This window comes from Monodelphis domestica, chromosome 2 (assembly GCF_027887165.1).
Source record: "Monodelphis domestica isolate mMonDom1 chromosome 2, mMonDom1.pri, whole genome shotgun sequence".
Taxonomy (NCBI): Eukaryota; Metazoa; Chordata; class Mammalia; order Didelphimorphia; family Didelphidae; genus Monodelphis; species Monodelphis domestica.
The window spans coordinates 53956781-53981755 of NC_077228.1; the positions used below are offsets into that span (position 1 = coordinate 53956781).

General features: G+C 35.0%; 1 protein-coding gene across 1 annotated transcript in view; it reads left to right on the forward strand.

Annotated features, from left to right (window-relative positions):
- Positions 1 to 24975, forward strand: part of ADGRL4 (adhesion G protein-coupled receptor L4) — a 139417-nt gene that overhangs the window by 62053 nt on the left and 52389 nt on the right. Inside the window, exon 3 of the mRNA XM_056815447.1 lies at positions 13580 to 13732. Coding sequence (XP_056671425.1) covers positions 13580 to 13732 — 153 coding nt within the window. The remainder of the gene's footprint in view (positions 1 to 13579; positions 13733 to 24975) is intronic.

A 24975-nucleotide genomic window follows, 5' to 3' on the forward strand; every position in this document is an offset into this window, starting at 1 on the left:
TTAGTAAAGTGCTCTGCCAACACTGAACTGCTAAATAAATATAGGGATCATGAAAAGGACTTTATCTGTGATTTTATTAGTACCGAGACATCCCCAGATGAGGAAACTTCTTCAAGAAATGTAAGCCGGGATGGTCTTTGCAATTTCTGTCCATGGTTATTTGGAGAATCAAGAGGTTAAATGATATATGTATCAGAGGTGAGATTTGAACCCAGGTCTTCCAGGCTTTCAGTCCAACAACACTCGTGTCTTTCATATGTGTAATAAACAGTTGTGATTATGATGGTGAACTGAATAATTACTGGATGATTAAAAATGCATAGCCTAAGCTACACATTTTGTAAACAACACAGGAAAAGTAAGCAGTGTATCTTTTGGTTATTTTGCCAATATAGCAGCTTGAGTTCATGTGAAAGTGTGCATGTTTTAGTATGCTAAACCCATATGCAAAGAATATGTAACACTACTTAGGAGCCCGATAGAGCCCATTGCAAGGAGGCAGGCTGGAGCTCCCAGGTATCCCTGAGCCTTAGAAGTAATATGACTCTGGAGGGGATATCTCATTCAGAAGAGGCAGGATTCACAGAACCATCCTGGCAGTTCTGTTACAGGGACAATGTGTGCAAGGCTAATGGCACTTGTCATACTCAGTGGCTTTTAAGTTGTTGTGATTGATGTGAAAATTTCCAGTGGCATAACGCTCACTGGAGAAGGGGAGAAGAAGCTCATCCCATTTTTAATTAATTTTCCCAGTCTGTAGTCAATAGGTTGGAAAATGGAATACAAGCTAAATGGTTGTTCAGATCCTAGGGTGCCAGTGTCTGATCATACCAGCATAATTCAATCTCATCATAAACAGAATAGAAGTACAATCACACATTAATGGCGATCACCCATCATGCTTCATTAGTATGGTTTGCAACATCAGTCCAAGCTACGGCAACCATGCCTGCTTCATTTGGAAAGGTCATTCCAAATCTCATCCTTAATTTGAAAGAAGGAATAAAGACAATGTGAAAAGTAACAGCAGTAATGACAACAGAGACTTGTTGGGGGTGTGGAAAGGTGATGTTAGGAATGGGTTATGCTTCAAAAAATTAAAGTAACTTTTAGAGAGAAAAAAAGACCTTTCCAATAATGTCAAAAAATGGGAAGTCTACATAGGCAGGACTATAGTGATACCCTGCTGATATATCCATGAAATGATACAACCAATTTGTTCTATCACTTCAGTTGAATCCAATCCTCTATGTCCCATTTGGGACTTTCTTAGCAAAGACACTAAAGCAGTTTGCCATTTCCTTCTCTAATTCATCTTACAGATAAGGAAACTGAGGCAAACAGAGTTAAGTGACATACTCAGGGTCACATAACTAGTAAATGTCAGAGGCTGGATTTGATAATAATAACATCTACTTTATAAGGTTATTGTAAAATTGGAAAATCCTTTGAAAAGCTTATGCTGCCATTAAAATATTATCATCATAGCTGGATGCTGCTGTATAGTGAGTTTGTCATATGATGAAACCCTCAGATCTATTTGTGGAGAAAAAAAATCTACCATTTATTTCTATTTACTCATTTTAATGATGAGGTTGATTTTTTCAACCCAAGATAAATTTTCTAATTTATCCCTATTAAATACTATTAAATTCGGATTGCTCCAGTGTTCTTACAGGTCAAGATATTTTTGAATCTTGATTCTTTCCATCTAATATGTTAGCAATTTATCCTAGCTTTGGGAAACCTGTAGATTTGATTCATATTTCTACATTTATTCAAATTATTAGGGAAAAAATGTGAAAACAGTTCGTGATCTTGCACAGATCATCGAAGTGTTTTGCCATCCTCCCACAACCCCTCCAATGTTAGTTGTTCCCATTTTTTCGGTCATCTTTGGTGTGCCCTGTTTTGGATATTCAATGTCAAACAATTAACAATTTCCCTCTACCAATTCAAGCATTTCCTAATTTACCTAATTAAAGATCCCACCTCTCTAACTTTTCTATAATCACTACATGATGGATTTGGTTAATGGCTTATTAAAATCTCCATAAACCACATCTCCATTCCCTTGGTCTACCATTGGTAGCCTGGTCATAAAAGGAAATGAAATTAACCTGGGCCATCTGTTCTTTAAAAAAAAAAAATAACTGATCTTCTCTCTTAGAATAAACACATGGTATCAGTTTCAAGGCAGAAGAGCAGTAGGGGCCAGGCAATTGGGGATAAGTGACTTCCCCAGAATCACACAGCTGGAAAGTTTCCTTGGACAGATTTGAACCCATGATCCCCCATCTTCAGGCACTGAGCTACCTAACTGACCCTGTGCCATCTGTTCTTGAAGAAGTTGTTGGATATTTATTTACTCTGACTCCATGGTACCCTTTATTATATCTTCCTTAGCTGCAGGTACTTTATATGCTCCTGAGTAGAATGTAAAATCCTTGAGGGCAGGAAATAGACCAATTTGAGGCTTTACATCTTCAATATCTAGCACAGTATCTGCAAATAGTTATAAGTATTTGTTCCATTTAGATATAAAATGCAATGATTGTCTACCAGTCCAACCCCAAATAAAATTAACTCCTGAATGACTATAGTTAACATTTTGACATTCGTTAACTATAGTTAACATTTAACTTCTTAGCTAGCTAAAAAAATAATCTTTAAAAAGAGAAACTTTTTATTCCCCTCCTATATCAAAGGTACTGTGCTGAGCACAGTGAAAAATACAAGGATGAATGACAGAGAACCTTACCCCAAAGAGTATATAATCTAGTTGATAAAATACCATTTATGCACATGGATTTATCAAACAAGGACAAATGGACCAAATCCCATTACACAGATTCTAACCTAACTATGGAACTTTGGGAGGAAGGAATGTAAGGCAAAGATAGTGATCACAAAAAGGGTTAATGAAGCAATTTGCACATTAGATGAAATTTGAGAAGTTTAGAGATTAGGTAGTACGTGAAGGAGAGTTGGGATTTTCCTAGGGCAAGAGAATGAGCATATACCTAGCAGAGGGAATGATGAAAGTTCCAAGGAACAAAGAAGAAAAGCATTACTTAGTTATCCAGTTTGCAGTGGGCACACTGGGGGGGGGGGGGGGGGTTGGGGGGTGGAGGGGGAGGAGTGGAAATAGTGAAAGGTGAGACACTATTAAAGATTTAACAACCAGCTCTCTGAAAAGGCTTGACAAACTTTTCCATTTAATCTGCATGATTACCATTTTCTGTATCATTTCCTTAATTCTAGATCATCAATGAATCAAGTCTTGAATAGTAATATTTGCTCGTGTCCAAAGTATAAATGTTCATACAGAAAATTTTACATTTATCTCTCAAGAGCCAATACAAGTTGATATCAGCACATTCTTGATGCCTAATCATGGAAGACCATAAATGTTGGGCTTGTAAAAACTTGAGAAATAATCTTTTTTTTTTTAAACCCTTACCTTTCCGGAATCCATACTATGCATTGCTTCCAAGGCAGAAGAGTGGTAAGGGCTAGACAATGAGGGTCAAGTGACTTGCCCAGGGTCACACAGCTAGGAAGTGTCTGAGGCCAGATTTGAACCCAGGACTTCCCAACTCTAGGCCTGGTTTTCAATCCACTGAACTACCTAGCTGTCCCCTTGAGAGATGATCTTTGATTTTTAAAGTTTTTCTTATTAATTGAATTATGTGTAGCCAGAAAGTTTTCACACATATCAAACATTGCATACTAAATTTCTTAAGTAATACTCTGTTTTAGACTTACTTTAAACTTTTTTTAAAGTAAGTTTTAAAGTAAATTTTTTAAAATTGTTGTAAGCATCCAGTAGCTAAATCAAATGAGTTGGGCTGGAAAACAAAAGACAAAACTGTGAGTGAGGAATTTAAAAATCCATGTGGAAACTATATTCTGCCAGAAATTTAAATATTTGAACCTAACCATTGAAAAAGTTAGAGATTCTCTGTAATTAACAAGTATATTTTTTTCCCTCTAAGACATCATTGTCTATCTCTGTTACTTTAAAATTCGTTGAGGATTCCTCACTCAGATAAGCTCTGTAGGTTATGGAGAAAAGTGAGAAATGAGCTATTAACTAATTAATTCATATAACATGTCTGGGAGGGTGGGAGGTAGAAAAGGAAAAGGGCATTAGCTCCAATTTGTAGATAAGGGAGCTAAAAGGTTAAGTGATTGGCTTCAGATCACAAAGTGGGGAAGCAGGGAGTCAATGACAGGATTTTCTTTCTTTCTATATCTTTCTTCTTCATTTGACTTTTTTTCTTTTTTTAGCAAGGCACTTAACCTCTCAGTCTATTAATTTATTTTTATAAACATATTCAGTTAGGTAATGGAAAGTGGTTCATTACCACTCCTTGACTCTCAGGAAGAGCCTCCTGAGACCTCCATCACTGGCCTGGTTTGCATCCTTTCTCAGTATACCTCTTTTTTTCGTATATCACCTCTACAGGTAAAACTCACAAGGGATCCAATTCTCATCTTCCTTCATATTACCCATAAATGATCCGAGTGCACAATTCCTTTTGAAGTCAATTCAAACTTCTCCCAGGATTTTACTGTGAAATAACCTAAATTTAGGTATATATGGAAATAGATGTGCAATATATATATATATATATATATATATATATATATACTATAGAAAACTTTTCTAGCAATTTTAATTTTTCTTTAAAACTCAATTACATGTTTCTATGTTAACTTCCTTTTAGAATATGAACTCTGATCACAGGGCAAGGACTTTGTCTTTCTGATTAAATTTTACTTATCTTCAGGTAGAGACAAATTCACACTTGGGAACTCAATAAATATTTGAGTAATTGAGTGACTGAATCTATGCCCGATTGGAGTAAAATTATTTTTTTCAATTTTATCTGACAGCATCTGTTCAATTCTGGAACCATTGGAAAGTTTTCAGATGAAATAGTCACCTGCTTTCTGTTATAGTTCAGTCACTTAGTGCTTTGAGTTTCTGAATGCTTTGCCCCACAAACCTCGGGGAGGTCATACAAGAACTATTGTCTTCATTGTTCATATGTACTGAGTGAGGCTTAGAGGCTTGGAACCTCTTCTTTGGGGTCTCTGGACTTTGAAATCAGAGGTCATTTCACAACTTCTCAATAGAAATAAAAGCTTAGATAGCTAGAGAAATAATTGTGTGTATATGGGTGCATTTTAATTAAATATATAGCATGGTATATATCATATAGATATATAATATGCATAATACATATGTGGACATATTAACAGAATATATTTTATGTAGAATGTCCCCAAATCTGTCTGAGGCTTTTGGGAAACTGTATATATACAAGAATCTACAGAAATAGGTATATATAAGTATATCTATGTTTAAATATAAGTACAGAAATAAATGAGAATACATTATGGATTTTAGTATCTATATTTATACTACTAAGTATAAATATCTACATATTTTATATAAGTGTATATGAAATATAGATATATATTAAGTATGAGTTTAAGCTATTAAACTTTAAAAACTTAAAACTGCACTGAGACTTTAGGGACATTTCACATATGCATATATAGCTCCAGAAACACATAAATGTAATTAATTGCATATTTTCTATATCAAACTACGTATTTATATACAAATATAGAAAAGAATATATATATTTTGTATATTTGATATTTTAAGCATATATTTATTTTTAGAGAAATAAGCACATATTGATATATATGATCTTTAGTTCTATAGCTCTAAGTATGTGCTTATTTCAATGGCTCTCTTTTTATTTGTACCCTGAGCACTTAACTGGGTACCTGGCTTAGAGTAAGTGCTTAATAAATACTTCTTATTTTAAAAAAATAAAAAAGAATTCTTGTTAAAGTCAAATGAGAAAATACAAATGAAATCATTTGTTATAATTATAATATCTAGAACTAAAAAGGATGTTAGAAATCATCCAGTCCAACCTTCCTCATTTTACAAGGAAGGGAAATAGTCATTGTTCCTCATACACATAGTGAATATCAGAGCTGGAATTAGAGCCAAAGACTCTAATTTGATCTCATCACACTCTAAGTCTGACGGTGTAATGTATATGTAAACTATTATTCTTGTTATTGCTAGCTAATCCTTTGAATGTTTTTGTAGATTTATGTTCTTTTGTCATTCTTATAGTACTATCCTATTTTTTTTAATCCTGTTCAGTCACCTTTGATTCCATCTTCTGCTGATCTCTTTTTGTTTTAAATTTCAATTTCTTGAGGGAATCTCTGTACTTCTCCCAAAGAAAAGCTACCATCACCATCCCACGAAAATTCTTTTTTTCATCCAAATTGTTATCATTTGGGTATGAGAGATCAGAATTTCATTCTCAAAAGGATCTATTCTAGCCTTGTTGATCCAACTTAACCTTTATTATACTAAACGAGGGAATCCTACACAATTTATCTCAACATTTTAGAATTGGATGTCTCCAAGTCAATGTCAATTTTCAGTTAAATAACTGCAATCAAATGGACAGACAAATTCCTTTAATCCAAAGCTTGAGCATTATTTACAGCAAAGTGAATTGCATATTATGTACTTTTCATTGTACATCTTGAATTTAGAAAAGCAGTTGCCATCTCCACTGTCAGTAATAGATAGTTGTTTTCTCTTTCAAAAACTGGCAAAATGTTTGTTTATAAAAATTGGCTTTGATTAGAATGTTTTGTATTTTTTTTAATTCTCAAGTTATTCCAGAAGTAACTTGAGAAGTAAAGTTCACATAATTTTAAGATATTCTAATAAATTGTATCCAAGTTGATAAAATTAGTATACTGATTTCATAAATACATTATTGAGTAAATTATTTTCATATTTATTTAAATAAATGTATCCATGCATAATAAAATAAGAGGTGCTAATTGAAACTGAATTATAATAAAATAATCATTGTGTTTTCAAATATTTAACATAAACCAATTCTAATTTACACCTAGAATAAAAATGACCTTTTCCTTTTTACCGCTGCTCCCCTTTCCCTACCAAAAATTAAAAATAAAAAGAATTATACATGTAGAAACACTTTGGATGTCCTGTTGAACATAAATTTCCTTTGATTGAATGATTAGTTATTCATTAATTCTTCCCACATTGACATTTGGTGGTTATAAATTGCATATAAATTGCATATGAAATTTATATTCTGACAAACTTTTTTTAGTATTAGAAATTAATGAGGAATGGCAGGTTAAAGAAGATAGATTTCCTTGTATTTAGCCATTTGTATTTTTAAAGGTATAATCATTTGTTATGCCATTTAAAATATCTTACCACCACACTATGATCTACTATTAAATTAGGAAATTTAACTTTTATATGTTTCTGCGTTATCTTGATTTCCATGAAAAACTTTGCATTTGGGTTAATAGCATGAATTCTAGTTTTAAAATTAAGATTTCATTCAGAACCAAAGCAGTATTAATTGCTGAACACATTTCCTCAAGATGAAAGCTTGATAATATTCTTGGAATACTCAGGATAGGAGAAAGAGAAAAACAGAGAGGTGGGGAGGCAGGAAAGGAAGGAAGGAAGGAAGGAAGGAAGGAAGGAAGGAAGGAAGGAAGGAAGGAAGGAAGGAAGGAAGGAAGGAAGGAAGGAAGGAAGGAAGGAAGGAAGGAAGGAAGGAAGGAATATATGAAGGGATTAGGTTTCAGTGAAACTTGCCTGCTCCCTCAATACTGATAATTTAGTTAATTCACTTTCTCCAGACCTAGCTGCAACAAAATTATTCTTTGACCACTGATTGGGTCTAGGATGCATATGGAAATATACCAGAAGATAAAATTTAGGTAGAAGATACTGGAAAATTCTCATTCACCTAGACCTTGGTCTGTCAACTGAATCTTTTACTGGGTTGCTATAAATAACTACCAAAGTAATGAATCATATGTTTCAATTCTATCAATCGATAAGCATTTATTAAACACCTATTGTGGCCATGTCCTCAAGAAGATTACCTTCTATCGAGGTAACCCAAATGTAAATATATTCATATTTATAAATTATTTACTAGGGTAATTTTGAAAGATAGCAACTCCAGAAGAGAAAATGAGGAATGATCTCATAGCCAAGCTGGTAATTTATCTGGAATTTAAAGGAAAGAAGAGAAACAAGGAGAAGGGGGGAGTACATTTTAGGAATGGAGGACAATCTATATGATGACACAGAGACTGGAAATGATATGCCAAATGCAAGGAATAACAAAGAACAGTTTGGCTGGATCATAGAAAATGTGGAAGATCATAGATTTAGAGCTGGAAAGGTTCTTAGTAGTCATTAAGCCCACCTACCTTGTTTTACAGATGAGGAAACCAAGGATAAGGTTGAATAATGTGCCAGGAGTCTCAAAACTAGGAGATATCTGAACTAGGATTAAAATCTATGCTCCTGACTGGCAAGTCCTTTATTGTCTCCACTACTCCATGCTACTTCTGGGGTCTGTTCTTGTTTCTATTGACCACTTTAGTGTCTAAAGTCCTGCCTGGACATTTCATTATTTGATGGAAGTCGTTTGGGGCTCTCATGGTTATTGCAGTAGGATGTAAGCTTTGGTTAATCCTACCAAGATACAAAGGCTTTCAGAAAAGCCCTGGGTACAGGTGGTCATCCCAAGACCAGCTTAGCTGAATTGAGAGAGATGCCATACCAGAAGTTTCCTACAACTCATGAATTCATGTATTAAGGAATAGTGGAAAGGTCTCAAACCCCTTTGGTGGAGGTTTAAACTGGAGATCTAGCTCAGTGCCTTGCACTTTGGAAAATACTTAAGAAGTATTTTTAAATGAGGGAAGAATGTCACTTTCAATTTATAGCACAGACATTTTTTTCTGGGGAGCAATGGGCAAAGTAGTACTAAGGTTTAATTCATCCTAACAAATATTTCTTAACCCAGAAACTAGTTGACACAGTGTAAAGCATACTGGATTTGGAGTCAGGAAAATCTGAGTGCAAAACATGCCTCAGACATTTACCAGCTGTCTAACCCTAAATGAATCACTTAATCTCAGTCAGCCAATTTCCTCATTTGCAAAATGGGGATAATAATAGCACCTGATTCAAGGTTGTTGTGATGATCAAAGGAGATAAACTATATAGAGTTTTGCAAACTTTAGAGTTACCTAAATGTTAGCCTTAATCATAATGTTGTGCTAGGCATTAGGGATACAAATATAGAAAATATGCATCCCCTGCTTTTAAGGAGTTTAAATTCTGCTGGAGAATAAGATCATTTCCCAAACGAGCTTGAGATGATATGAAATGTGATGAGGACAAAGGAGAAATCCATTCAAAATATTCCAGAAATTTTGGAGTAGAAAGGACATTTTTAGCTGATGGGGAGAAGAGAAGAATTAAAGGAGGGACCAAGAAAATATGGTCAATGGGGTCCTGACCTAACATAGAAACTGACAGCCCCAACTGGGCAATGTTGACAAGTCAAAAGCTACCTTGAAAGTGAGGATTGGGGTGAGAATGAATTGAATAGAAGTAGTGACATACCTGATAACACTGGATTAATTACTGCCTTTCATTCATCCCTACATTAGCATAGATAATATTAATGAGAACCAAGTCCAGTCTCTGTTTCCTTCTCAGTTTGAATTGACAAAGCTGGTTCTAAAGGATAGTAAGGAAAGACTTTAAATTTCTAGATAAATGCACTTTCAGAGTATTATAACTAGTAGGAACAGAAAGTCTTCCAGGTCTACATAAAACTGACTAAGGATAATGTCAGTTGCTGTCATTATAGTTTATGTAATGCTCATCTTATTAGGACATCGCCAGATGTTCTCTCCTCTTCTGCATTCACGGTAGATGACTTTATCTCCTCCTAAAGTTAGAAGTTCATCCTTAGGTCCTCTACCTTCTTCTCTCCATATCTTATAACTTTTCAGTCTCTTCGCTGACTCTGTTCTCTTTCCCATCCATCTAAAAGGGAAATGTAGTCCTAACCTTTGCTAAGAGTAATTTCTCAATCTTGAAATAGAATTATTCTTATCTGTGTACATAATATAATATCCCCACACACCAGAATATAAACCACTACAGAAGCAGTGCTACAGATGTGAAGTATTTGTTTTTGGTCACATCCCTTCCAAATCCTCCCAATTTTCCTCAGTGTTACTTTGTAAGTAAGGCAGTTAAGTAGTTCAATGAACAGAACTCTAGATCTGGAGTCAGGAAGATCTGAGTTCAAATCTAGCCTCAGAAGCTTACTAGTCCTGATATTTTGGGCAAGTCATTTAACCTTATTTGACTTGGTTTCCTCTACTATAAAATGAGCTGGAGAAGGAAATGTTGCCAACCACTCCAGTATCTTTGCCACATAGGGATACAAAGAGTCAGGCATGACTAAACAAATACAGTAACAACTTTATGAGTCCTTCAGAGCACAGAATATCTTTTGCCTTTCTTTATATACCGAGTTTCTGGTACATAGTAAATGTTTATTGACTCTTGTATTTTCAGTCTGTCCCTTTTCCATCCTGTATCTACAAACATATTTGCCACTGGCCCACCTCCTTAAGATTTCAAGATCTGCTGCTTTCATTTCTATGTATCTTTACCAGTACAGGTTATAAGCTGTAAGTGCATGTATATTATGTGTATGGGTGTGTTTAAGTCCTGCAGGACTGCATATTTAAGGACAAAAGGAACTATAGCTAATAAGTGGTAGAACCAATATTGGATCACAAATCCTATGACTCTTAGGTTGCTTTCCCCTTTTTATACCTCCATTCAGCCAGTCTTATCTTAAAAGACCCTTTTTTTGAGTCTTCTATGTCACCAAGTTAATTTCTAATTTCTCTTTTCCATTTCAGCACCAAATTTATTGAAAAGTGCTTCATGTGCAATGCATCTTTGTTGACAACCCACTCACATCAATTACCCGTGCCATCTATCTTTCTTTCTTGCCACTCATGAAAACAAATGAATAAATCAAAAAATGTTCATCTCACACCTAGTATATGTGCCAAAAATCTCAAAACAGAATATAAAAGTGAAAATAGCTCTTGCTCTCAAGGATCTTACAATCTATTAGAAGAAAACAAAAAAAATATTAAAATTATGTCCAAAGACTAGTCATTGGTTTTGTAAAGTCACTGGGATAATGAGAGGTGTCATAAGGGAATAGATTGGCATGACTTTTAAAGAACGAGTGACAATGTTAGTTTGATTAGAGAGGCAGAAATGGAAATAGGAAGAGGGGGTGAAAGGCACAAACTAGAGTGGCAATAAACCAATTGAGGAAAAAAGGCCTGAGAGTAAAAATAAGTAAATATAATGAATGGCTAGAGCCAACTTGGATGTAGTGGGAACACATGCCATACTTACCATTCGGTACAGAGGAGCTTCAAGATGGGAGATCAAGAAATGGAAGGATTAAGTCCCTAAGAATATAATCTCTCCTCTAGGAACTAAGGTCACTGGAAAGAAAATTGTTCTCTCAAGTGTTACCAATGATCTCTTTATTGCTAAACCTGATGACAGTTTCTCTCACCTTGACCTCTAACTCATTAGATAAGAATTTTTGTCACTTAAAGACATTGTACCCTTTGGGTCCTAATTTTCCTTGTTGACTAACTGTCCTTTGTCTCTTTGTTGGCTTGGTCCCCTACCTCGTCCCTGAAGCCAGATGTTCCCCAGGGTCATTTGCTTTCTTCTTTTTTTCTCCCTTGCAATCTAATATGTCCTTAAAGCTCCAACAATCCCCTCCACCAAAAAAAAAAATCAAATTTATCTTTCTAATCCTGGTTTCCTTCTTGAGTTTTTAACCCCTTCCTGACTGTCCACTTGAGATCTATCTCTACTTGGATGTCCTGGTGGAACTTCCAGTTCCACAAGTCCAACACAAAACTTTTCATCACTCTCCTTTAAGTGACTTCTTCTAATTTCACTGGTTTTTTGTTAAGTGTCACTAACATTTCCCATTCACTCATGCTTGGAAATCTGAGCATTATCTTTAACTCTCTCGTCTTTCTCAATCGTAAGCAACCATAAGCATTTTTGAGCATTCACAAAGATACAAAGAAAAACAATGAATCATCAATGGCCAAAGGATCTTAAAATGTATTGAGGAGACAGCATATAGACATATAAATATATATAAAACATAGACAAATTAAATACAAGATAATTTCAGTGGACAAGTAAGGCTCTAGCAGGCTTGGGAAAGGCCACATGTAGGAAATAAAATTTGAGTTGAGCCTGAAGGGAAACTAAAGATTCTAAGAAACAAAGGAAAAGGAAGACGTTCATTCCAGGTATTGGGTACCATCTGTGTAAAAGCACAGAAATAGTGGTTGGAATGTTTTAGGTAAGGAATGATCTTTATATTGTTTAACCAATAGGAAACAATTTTAAAACCCTTACCTTCTGTCTTAGAACAGATATTAATTCAAAGGCAGAAGAGCAGTAAGGACTAGGCAATTAGGGTTGAGTGACTTGCCCAGGGATGCAAAAGTGTCTAAGTCCACATTTGAACCCAGGACCTCACATCTCTCGGATTGGTTCTCTACCCACTGAGCCAGCTACCAAGCTCTAATATCAAATAAAATGATTACTGGCTTTTATATAGTCTGAGATTTGGTAATATTATTCTTAAATTTGGTTTCATTTCCCTTATAATTCTGAAAATTCTTATAGGATCAGAGATTTAGAACTAGAAGGAACATAGTGGCCATCAATTATTTTCCTTTCATTTTACAAATGAGAAACAAAGGTTCAGAGAGGTTCATTAACCAAGGTCACATATATAGTAAATGTCAGAGTTAGGATTTCTTCCTCAAGTAATTCTGCAAGTGTTTTCTCTAGTTGATCATCTTATTTCATTTGTAAGTAACTTGACTATTTGATTGCTATAGTACTAAATCTATAAATTAATTTAGGTGGTATTGTCATGTTTATTAAATTGGTACAGTAGCTACTTATGGTCATATTGCTTACCCTTTCCCAGCCTCTATTTCTTCATCTATAAAATGGGGATAATATTATTATCTATTCAGAGTAGTTGGGAGGATCAAATAAGTTAATACATATAAAACACTTTGTAAACTCTAAAGATCTGTGCAAATGCGAATTATCACAGCAGAATTATGAGCATTGAACAACTCCCTCTCCTTATTTGAGCCCCACTTTTTCCATCAATAAAGTATGTATCTTAGTTGCACTTATATAAATCTCATATATGTTCTGATGAATTAACTCCGAGATAATTTATACATTTGATGGTTATACTTAATAGAATTTCTCTTGTTGCATAAAATACTGTTTACTTTTGACTATTTCATTTTTATTCTGCCACCATACAAAAGCTATTAATTGTTTCATTTGGTTTCTTCAACATTCTCTTGGGTTTTCTATGTATCCATTGCATTATTTGCTAAAAGTGATAATTTTCTCTGCTTTTTATTCTACATTTCTAGCAATTTAAATCATCAAATTAAGATGCTGCAAAATAATAGAGTAAACTTTAAATGATGTTCAAATAATATATTTTCAGGAATTAAAAATAACATGGCCTTTCAATTGATATTTTTCCAGATGATAATGAGTGTGAAAACTCTACGCAGCCTTGTGGTGAGAATGCCAACTGCACTAATACAGAGGGGGGTTATTTCTGCATGTGTGCACCTGGCTTTACATCTAGCAGTTCCCAAAACAAGTTTGTAACTAATGATGGAACCACTTGTATAGGTGAGTTGCTTTTTTTTCATGTGACTCTTACTTATGAGATAATTTGATAGCTATGGAGACAAATCCTCTTAATACCTACTTGTAAGTCGTATTATAGAATTTTTCTATTTATGAATGTTTCACAAATTTTCTAAGCTGCAAAAGATATTGGTGGCCACCTAGCTGAACCTAAAAAATAGCTCTGACAACAGTAGCTCTTTACCTTTTAAGGGGTCATGGGCCACTTTGTTAGTCCAAGTATTTGGACCCTTTCTCAGAAAATAATATTCTTTGAATTCATAAAAAATAGATTGCATTCAAAAGGAAACCAATTACACTGAAATACAGTTAGAATTAAAAAAAAAAAAGTTCATTGACCCCAGGCTAACAAATTCTGCAACAATATACATACGTGCCTATCTAGCCACTAGATTTTATCAACCTACTACGTTCAAGGCACTGTGCTAAGCACTTTACAAATATCTGATTGGGAAAAGATGGAAATGTATTAGTAGAAGCTAATACAGGTAGCTGGAAAAAATGTTTGGTTGACTAGCTGGACTCAAATGAGTGATCATTAATGACTTAATGCCATCATGTTAAGAGGTCCCTAGTGAAGTGCCCTGGTGATCTCTACCTTGACTTGCGTGCTTAAATATTTTTATCTATGATTTATATTAAGGCAAATATGCCATGCCCATCCAATTTGCAGATAAGACAAAGCTTGGAAGGTGAATATTTAATATCCAGTATAACAGAGACAGAATCCAACAGGGTGTTGTCAGCTAGAGAACACAGGGATGAAAGAGATACATGTATAGTATACACTTGGGTTCAAAAAAATTAATTTTCTGGCATAAGGTGCAAAAATAATGGTTAAAGAAAAGTTTATCCAAAAAAATTTGGGGATTTTTTGTGTGTGGAAAATTGTTAATTGAATATGGGTCATCAGTACGATGTGGAAGCCAACAAAAGCTAATGTGATCTTCGATTACATTAAAAGAGTCATGACTTCTATGAAGAAAGATTCATAGTGATAGAGAAAGAAAAAAGAGAAGAGGCAGACAGAGAGAGACAGAGACAGAGACAGAGACAGAGACAGAGAGAGAGAGAGAGAGACAGAGAGAGAGAGAGAGAGAATCCTTATCTATTAATCACTCTAAACCAGGCATTGGGATAAGACAGGAAGGAAACAAATATTAATTAAGCACCTACTATGTGGAAGATATTGTGCTACTGTTCTCCAAGAATGAAAGTCATCTGGCCCTTTTGGAACACAAAAATCAGTTTTAATCATATATTGTAAGGTCAATATAGAAACATCAACAGAATATTTTTAAAGGTAAAATTGGCATGTTTTTCATGAACATATTTTATATTCTTTCTTTTTATATCATTTAAGGAAAATATTGTACTGTATTGGGGTTTGGGAGAATATTGGCACTAAAGATGATTTACATAAATAAATATTTTTCTTTTCATAAAAAACCTTACAAATATTATCTTGTTTGCTATTTACAACAACTCAGAGAGGTAGATACATTCCTATCATTACCTTATTTTATAGTTGAGGAAACTGAGGCAGAAACTAAATGATTTGCCTTGGGTCCCACAGCTAGAGCCTGAGGATGTATTTCAACTCATCTCTTGCTGATTCCATGCCCAGTGCTCTATCTACTTTGACACCTAGCTGCCTAAGCACTGGGGATACAAATACAAGCATCAAGAAACATAATACCTATCTTCAAAGAACTTATGTTCTAGAGGAGGCAGACTATACATAAAAGTAAATGTCAGGGCAGCTTAGGTGGCTCAATGAATAAACAGTCAGAACTGGGGATGGGAGGTCCTGAGTTCAAATCTAACCTCCTAACTGTCATTTAATCCCAATTGCTTAGCCCATACCACTCTTCTTCCTTGGAACTGATACTGAGTAATGATTCTAAGACAGAGATGAGAATTTAAAGGGTAGGGTAGAAAAGTAGAGAGTCGGGAAAGGAACTAAGACAAGAATGAGCATGGATGGTTTAGACAGTTCCTCAAATGGAAGGTATGAAGATGGGGGGAACTCACCAGTCAGAGGGTAGAAACAGGGGGTGTGCTGGTAAATGTTCAACAACCAGCCCTTGAGGATAAATGTCACTACAAACTTTAAATTTTCATTTATATTAACATTTTCTTTATCACTTTCTCAAGTCTGGACAATTAAAAATAAATAAGTCAAGCCCTGATTTGTATCATTTGCCAGTTTCTGAGGTGTAAGTGCTCACAGTACACATTTAACAATCAGTTTTCTTGAGCTAATAATACAAGCCAGCTCCAACACAGCCCTATATATACCCATCTTCCATCTTCCAGATTGCTAGAGAAAGGTAGAGATGTTCACAGTCAGGAATAGAGCCAGGAGATGAGTGACTAATATGCTCTGGTCAGACCACAGCTGGATTTTTCATTTATTTTGTTCAACTTTGGTCAGTTTTGGGGCCACATTTTAATGAGGAGATTAGTAAACCAGAGTGGCTAGATGATGACAACCAGGATGACGATTATACTTGAGTACAAATCATACAAAGATTGGTTGACGGAACTGGTAATATTAGAGAGGAGTCAAGCAGGGCCTGATATATGTTATTTTCAAATATTCAAAAGGGTACCATGAAGAAGCATCTTAGTTATTCCATCTGGGCCCATAAGACAAACCAAGAGCAATGATAAAAGTCAAGAGTAAATTCTGATTTAGATTTGATGTCAAAGAAAACTTCCTTACAATTAGAACTATCCAAAATTAAATCTACTTTATTGGAGGCTATAATGGAGAGGCGGTATAAGGACTTTAAAAAAAAAAAAAAACCTTACCTTCCATCTTGGAACAATACTATGTATTGGTTCCAAGGCAGAAAAGTGGTAAGGGCTGGGCAATGGGGATCAAGTGACTTGCTCAGGCTCACACAGCTGGGAAGTGCCTGAGGCCAGATTTGAACCTAGGACCTCCTATCTCTAGGCCTGACTCTCAATCCACTGAGCTACCCAGCTGCCCCCTCTAAGGACTTCTTAAGGATATTATCATGGGAATTTCACTGGAATATGGATTAGACAAGATGGCAGCTGAAGTCTCTTATAATATTCAAAATCTGTGATTACACAACGGTTTTTCCAAAACTTAAGGGTACCTAACATGCCCCCCCCCCACCAGTCAAATCTTCTCCAGGATAAGTATCTCCAGTTTCTTTAAAAGATCCTCATATTTAATAAGTTTCCTTTGAATATTGGTTTTTCCAATGACTTTAGGAGTAGAAAGAATTTATGCTGTGAAAACCAAATCAAATAATATACAGAGAAAATAATTTTAGAAAGCTTGGAGGTCTAGTGGCCTAGGGTGCAGTTGCAACAAATTGAATAAATATTAAATCTGAAAAATTGATCTGTTATGCCTAAGAAACAAAATGTATTCTGGTCACAAGTTGTTGTTCGTGTTCTGAGTTTTGGACATTTGTATTCAGATGTTGGCCCCAGTGGGTCCTGAAAAATATTCAGTTTCAATTTCTGTGTGGAAGATTCTCCCTTTGCTTTTGCGACGAGCTTGTTGTTAAGTGACACTCCTATGGAATATGCATGACCCCATGGTACTGTTTAGAAAGTTAGTGCCGGTTCAAGAAGATATCTTCTGAAAATATTTGATTTCCTCTGAATAAGATAAATTCATTTCCTATGCCAATGGAAGATTATTCCAAACTTGTGTTTATAATAAACAGACTATCTAGAGGACATTGAAAATGTTCTTACACTGTAATTTGTTCGTTTACTGAAAATCAACAACTGAATTCACTAGGGGCTAGAGGTTTGAATTGGATTCTGATAGAGGAGGGAGATAGTCAGGCATTTCAACAGGCACAGTTTTTAGAACCAAATTCCCTGGTGACTCTAATCCTTTGACCTTTAAAATTAACTTTCTTTCGGAACTTGAGAAGTTCTCATCAATCAATTTACCACCACTTAGCAGTCCACAAAGTACTCAATAGTAAATAATGTAGAATAATAGAATGCTAAAACTGGAAGGAATCTTAGTGTTCATTTGCTCTGTTCTCCTTACCTTTCTGATGAAAGAAACTGAGACTCAGAGATGTTAGCTTGTCCTAAAGCCTTTCAGCAGACCAATGGAAGAGCCACATCTAGCACCTGAAAAACCATAATGGAGAAACAGTTATCTCTTGTCTAGTACAATCAATCAATCCATTTATTATATGCCAAGCAAATAAGAAATTTAATAAGCCATCTCTGGATAGAAGTACAATTTTTGGTTCTGCCCATGATGACATCTCCGAGCCTTATCCTAGGGAATCAAGTTCTTAGTGGTGGTTGTTATTTAGTCGTGTCCAACTCTTCATTATCCCATGTAAAATATTATCTGTGGGGTTTTCTTGGCAAAGATACTGAAATGGTTTGCCATTTCCTTCTCCAGTAGATTAAGATAAACAGAAGTTCAATGACTTGTCCAGGTCAAACAACTGGTAAGTGTCTGAGGTCATATTTGAACTCACATCTTCCTGACTCAAGATCCGGTACTCTGTTCACCAAGTCACCTCTTATTTATTCATATCAGCTATATAACAGATAGGCAAAATCACGTAAAATCTCATGCTCCAGGAACTTCTATAAGAATACAACTTCAACTGAATTTATAGGGCCATGAAGTTCTTTGGACTAGTTCAAGTTTCCATAGTACGATATCATTCCCAAAATCCTTTGCTTGTGACAATCTTTGTACAATAAGTAGTGAAAACTCTTTTATCCTCCTCTTAGAGATGAGGTAACTCAGACTCTAAGAGATTAAGTAATGTTTGAGGTATAATTGAAAATGTTGTCTCCTATTCACCAAGCCAGTAATCTTCACTCCACTATCCTGCCTCTCTTGCCCATTTTTAAAATATGGGGACCTAAAAGCTGACCTCAGGTTAGGGAATGGAGTAGGGAATGATTATTACATTAAAATAAAAGATATCAATATCAATCAACATGCATTTATTAAGTGCTTATCATATGCCAAGCACTGTGCCAAGCTTTGAGGAGATAAGAAGGAGACAAAGCAGAAGATATCAATTCAAATGAATTACAGATACTCACCAGTGGTCTCCCACATCAATATGAGAAGGGATAATTTGTGAATAACATTCTATGGCATCTACTCAGGGTTCTTTTGAGGCTCAAATGAGATAAAATATGTATAGTCTGTGCAGGCATGAAAGTGTTACATAAAGGTCAGCTATTATATCGATGTCAATCTTAAAGAAAAAATATAATTAACATAGTATTAGTAGTATAATATAATATTATTTGAACTAATATAATATAATAATATCTTGGATCTATTTTATATTTTTCAAAATATATAATACATGCTACAAATTAATGAAGCAGAGAGGGCAGCAAGGTGGCACAGTGAATAGAGAGCTTGGACTAGAATCACAAAGACTTATCTTCCTTAGTTCATAACTGACTTCAGACCCTTACTAGCTGTATGATCCCAGAAGAGTCACTTAACCCTGTTGTCCTCAGTTTCCTCATCTATAAAATGTGGTAGGGAAGGAAATGGCAAACTAGTCCAGTATCTTTGCCAAGAAAACCCCAAATGGGGTCACAAATGTCTAACAACTAAACAAGAACTAAAGAGATGACTTAAAGTGGAAAAAGGAATAAAATTGGAGTCAGGAAAACCCAAACTCAAATCCCACCTGAGAGCTGCCTTGGAGGAGATCTGCCTTTCCCTGAAGTAATGAGATCAACCTGTCAGAGATCAACCTATCAGAAACTTGGTTAAGGTAAATCCAAGGATTTTGTCACCGGGGACTTTGGATTTACCTAGGAAGCCAACCCAGGCTTTGGGTAAGGACTCGGTACATCTGTGAGTCCTGCATCCTCATCCTTGTAAAGACAATCTGTAGTATATAGGTAGTCAGATAGCTTTTTGGGGTCTAGATAAGATCAGGGAGTGAAAAGGAAGGACTTGAGAAGAGCAAATACCACAAGAGGGAGCATAGATTGGTGGGAGGGGTTATAGTTGTGTAGATTTAGGGCTTTATTTATCATTCTTTCAATAAACTTGTTTTTTAATAATTGCAAGGGTTGTGCTTCACCGGCCCTGGGAGGTTCCTAGTTGGGTTTGGGTTTTTTTCCATTTCCAGTCCCTCTAGGTCCTCTCCATTAAACTATCTCCTTTTGGAGGTAGTTTTCTCTTTCACTTAGTTGTGTGATCTTGAATAAGTCAGTTAATCATTCTCAGCTTACTCCCTCTTCTATAAAAAGGGTATAAAATGGAATCTACTTTATAAGGTGGTTGTGAGGTTCAAGAAAGGTAATATATATATATAAAACTTTGCAAACTTTAAGGCACTCAATACATTATTGTTGCTGTTGTTAGCTAGGATGAGTGTTACTGTTTTCAATTCCTATATAATAATAATAATATATATTATTATAAATATATATATATTATATATATATAATATATAATAATAAAACAAGATTAGAAGTTCCTAAAGCTGACACAATGAAGACTGGAAGCTGAGTCCCCTGATTACTAATTCATTGTACTTTGCTCTAGGTAGTTAAATATATGTTATTTGAAATTCTCAAATAGATGTCAGCAAAGTGCTTTGTTCCTCCAAATAAGAATAAATATCTCAACTCTGAAAAACATCAACTAGATCAACATAACTTGGAATTTTCACTACATGTATGAATAAGTCTCTGAAATTCTTGCCCACAAAATTTACTATATCTCTGTCTTAATTCTCCACGGCAGATTATGTTTTGTTAGTTTGCCATCAGGAAAGACCTTAGAAAGCCACCTAAAATGTGGGACTTGCCTTTAATTATCATCTACTGCAGGCATAAGTGGTTTGGTTTCAAGAAGGAAAAATGTCTAACCTTTAACATATTAATGACTGTAGTTTAATATAATTTTAATGCTGCTCCATTCTCAGGTAAATATTGTTTCCAGAATACATCTCATTTGTCTTTTGATCACATTATGTTAAAGACTCTATATCACAAATGGCCACCTTTTAGGCTCTTGATGTCACCTTACAAAAACAGAATAATCCCTGTTTATATTAGAGCTCACACACACACATACACACAGACACTCTCCACCCCATCTTCTCTACCTCACTCCTCTCCTCTTCCTCTCTCTCTCTCTCTCTCTCTCTCTCTCTCTCTCTCTCTCACTCTCTCTCTCTCTCTCTCTCTCTCTCTCTCTCTCTTTCAACAAGTTAAAGAGGAAGATCAATTATTTAAATGTAATATATTTGTTGTATCAAAATCCATTCCAACAGTATTCTCTTAATTCAACTTTGTAGAATAGCCCTAATGCTTTGCAAATTATTTTCTTTTCCCTGAGTCCTACCTTAAATACACTTTGGTACAGGACATTGAGAGTTTTATTGAAGTCCTGTACCCAATACCCCCAACTCAAGCTTCTCTCTCTGTTTTGTTTGATGGATTACATTTAGGATTACAGTGCAAAACAGGTTCTCTGGAAAAATGCTATTTCTCACCAATTTTTGCTGTCCTTAAGGATTACCTTTCTTTGGCAGCCATGTGATGGTTTCTCTTTTTCAATCCTGTAGTAATTTTCTTTGTGTACTTTGATCATCCTCAGGGAATTTGAACAAAGAAATACATCTATTATTTCCTTATACAAGTATGCCTCTTTTCCCCTGAATTTCTGTTAATTCCAAATGTTGGTAGATGCATAAGCTTGACAGGTCTAATAATTATAGTCAATAAGATCCATTGTAAATAGGAAATTAAAAACACTAATAGAAGAAGACAAGCAGAGCTAGAGGCAAGAAATGGGTTCAGATTCTATTTATGGCTCATACTAGCTGTATAATGGAGGCAGCTAGCTAGCTGGCTTGGAGGATAAAGAGCTGGGCTTGGAGTCAGAAAGACCTGAGTTCAAATGTGGCCTCAGAGACTTACTAGCTATGTGACCCTAGTCAAGTCTCTTAACCTCTGTTTGCCTTAATCCCCTAGAGAGGGAAATAGCAAACCACTCCAGCATCTTTGCAAAGAAAATCCATGGATGGTATCACAAAGAGTTGGACTTGACTGAAGGATTGAACAAAAAAGAAGCTATATAACTTCTATGTAACTATATCAATAACTTCTTAGTGCTCCAGACAAGTCTATAAGACTACAATCTTACAAGGGTTTGTAAGACTGTAGATAGAGATGACTGTCTCTCGGACTGTGGCAACCAAGAAATATGGTGGATAGAAAACTGGGAATGGAGTCAGAAAAACTTCCAGAGTTCAGATAAAGCAATAGACATTTACTTACTATGTGACCTTGGACAAATTACTTTATCTATATCTATCTTGGTTTCTTTACCTGTAAAATGAGTATATAATAGAAACTATATAATAATAGCACTTACCTTCCAGTGTTATTGTGAGGATCAAATTAGATGATTGTAGTAAATCACCCAGAACATAGTAGTAGATGCTTAATCAATGCTTATTTCTGCACCAAAGGAAGGGAGCCTTCACACTGGGAATACCCTCTCTAATGAAATCATAGAAATCAATTCTATGAAGTTAAATTCTACTTACATATAATATATATTTACAAGTAATTCTATATTATCTATGGAGGGAATTTAAGTTACAAGTAATTCTATATTATCTATGGAGGGAATTTAAGTTATTTTCTCCTCCATGGTTTGTTCTAGTCCTTTGAATGAAATAGCTTTATAGCCTGGCTAATATTATAATATAGCAAAATTTATTCAATTCTCCCCACCCTCACACACACAATATTCATCTGCTTATAAAGGTCCTACTGTTTAGTACTGAGTACCACACAGGATGTTATGTTTATTTTCCTTTTTCTGCCTATCAAGCAAGACTATATGTTTTATTCTTTTTGTAAATTATGGAAAATTTCTTGTTGATCTGGGTATGATTAGAATGAAAACAATACCAGGAAGTTCAGTTTTTGGTGACATTTAGAACTTGCTGCATCCTACGCTGCCAAGCCATGAAATTGTTGTACACATGAAGGAATAGGCCAGTTAATGAAAAGAGTGGATATAAAATGAAGTAAAAAATTTATTAGAGGCTTAAATTTAGTAATATTGTGTAAGCACAAAGTGTTACAAGTGACTCTAGTAAGAGGTGGCAATAATGGAGTTTCTCTCACCCCAAAGCCAAGTGAAAGGTATTGGTTGTACTACTCACTGGAAAGGAAAATTGTAAAATGGCTTCTGATAGTGCTGCTGCCTGGGAAATGAAAAGGGGGATGGGAAGACTGGCATTCATGGAATCTTCTGTTGATTCATCATACACTTGTATCCAACTCTTCATGACCCCATGTGCCAGAGAACACCAGGCTCTTACAACCAATACTGTCCATGGGGTTTTCTTGGGAAAAAAAATACTTCACAAAAGGGAGAATGTCTTTTGTCAGAACCTTCTACCATGACCTTTCTTGGGTAAACCTTCATGTCATAGCACATGACTTCATTAAACTATCATAATCCCCTCTTTCAGTTCAAGGCAATGATTCAGGAGGTATCATAGAATCTAGATAAAATGGAACAATCTCTGGTGTTGAAAAGCTTATTTTCAATTTTGGAGACAACATGTACATAAATAAAAATATATGTGTATTTCTAAAATAAATAGATTATATTTAGGGAGAAGTGCAGGCATAATAAAATTCAATCACTTGATGCATGATAAACCTTAAAGCAAAAACTGCTGGGGGAAGAACTCTCTGTGTGACAAAAAATACTGGAGAAGTTGGAAAGCAATATGACAGAAATTAGGTGTAGATCATCTTACACTATCTACTGCAATAAGCTCAAAATGTATAAATGACTTAAATGTTGAGTCAGCATAAAAAATTTAGGGGAGAACAAGATCAAGCACCTTTCATAGTTATGACTAGGAGACTTCTCTTTAAAATGGAATAGCTATCTGGCAAAGGTCTAATTTCTCAATATTCAAAAAACTAAGTTAAATTTATTTTTAAAAAATCATTCCCCTATTGACAAATGTTCAAGGGATATGAAGAGGCAGTTTTCAGAAGAAGAAATCAAAACTATCAATAATCATATGAAAAAATGTTCTAAATCTCTCCTGATTAGAGAAATGCAGATCAAAACAACTCTAAGCAGAGCAGCCAGTATGACAAGAGAAAGAAATGATAAATGTTGGAGGGGGTGTGGTAAAGTTGGGATACTAATGCATTGCTGGTGGAGTTAAGAATTGATCCAACCATTCTGGAGGGAAATGTGGAGTTGTGCTCAAAGGAATTTAAAATAATGCATGTCCTTTGATCCAGCAATGTCATTATGCATTTATATCCCAAAGAGATGAACAAATTGGGCAAGAACCTGTTTGTACAAGAATATCCATAGCTGCGCTCTTTGTGGTAGCAAAAAAAAATTGGAAAATGAGGGGAAGCCCTTCGATTGGGGAATGGCTGAACAAATTGTGGTATATGATAGTGATTGAATACTATTGTGCTATAAGAAATGATGAATTGATGGATTTCTATAAAAACTGGAAAGACCTACATGAACTGTGAAATAAGCAGAACCAGGAGAACATTATGGACAGAGATTGTAACATTGTGGAATGATCAAATGTGATTGGCTTTGCTACTAAAAGCAATGCAAGGATACAGGACAATTCTGAGGGACTTATGAGAAAGAATGCTATCCACATCCAGAGAAAGAACTGTGGGAGCAAAAATCCAGAAGATGTGATTTATCACTTGTTTATATGGGTATGTGATTTAGGGTTTTGGTTTTAAAGGACTGTTCTTTTACAAAAATTAATAACATGGAAATGTGTTTGAATGATAATATATATGTGTATGTATGTATGTTTGTATGTATAACCCAGTGGAATTGCTTGATAACTCCAGGAGGGGGTAGAGTTGAAGGGATGGAGAAAACATGAATCATGTTACCATGGGAAATTTTTTTTAATTAAAAATTAAATAAAATGGAATAGAGGTGATCATAGGAAGTAAAATATATAATTTTGGTTGTGTAAAATTGAAAAGCTTTTGCCCAAATAAAATCAATGCAATTAGAATAAGAAGAAAAGTTGTCAAGGTGGGAAATATCTAATAAATACTCAGTATCAAAAATATTTAAGGAACTTTAAAAACGACCAAATGAATGTGAACAAAGGTATGAACAAACTGTTTTCAAAAGAAGAAATACAAGCTGGTAAACTTAAGAAATATCA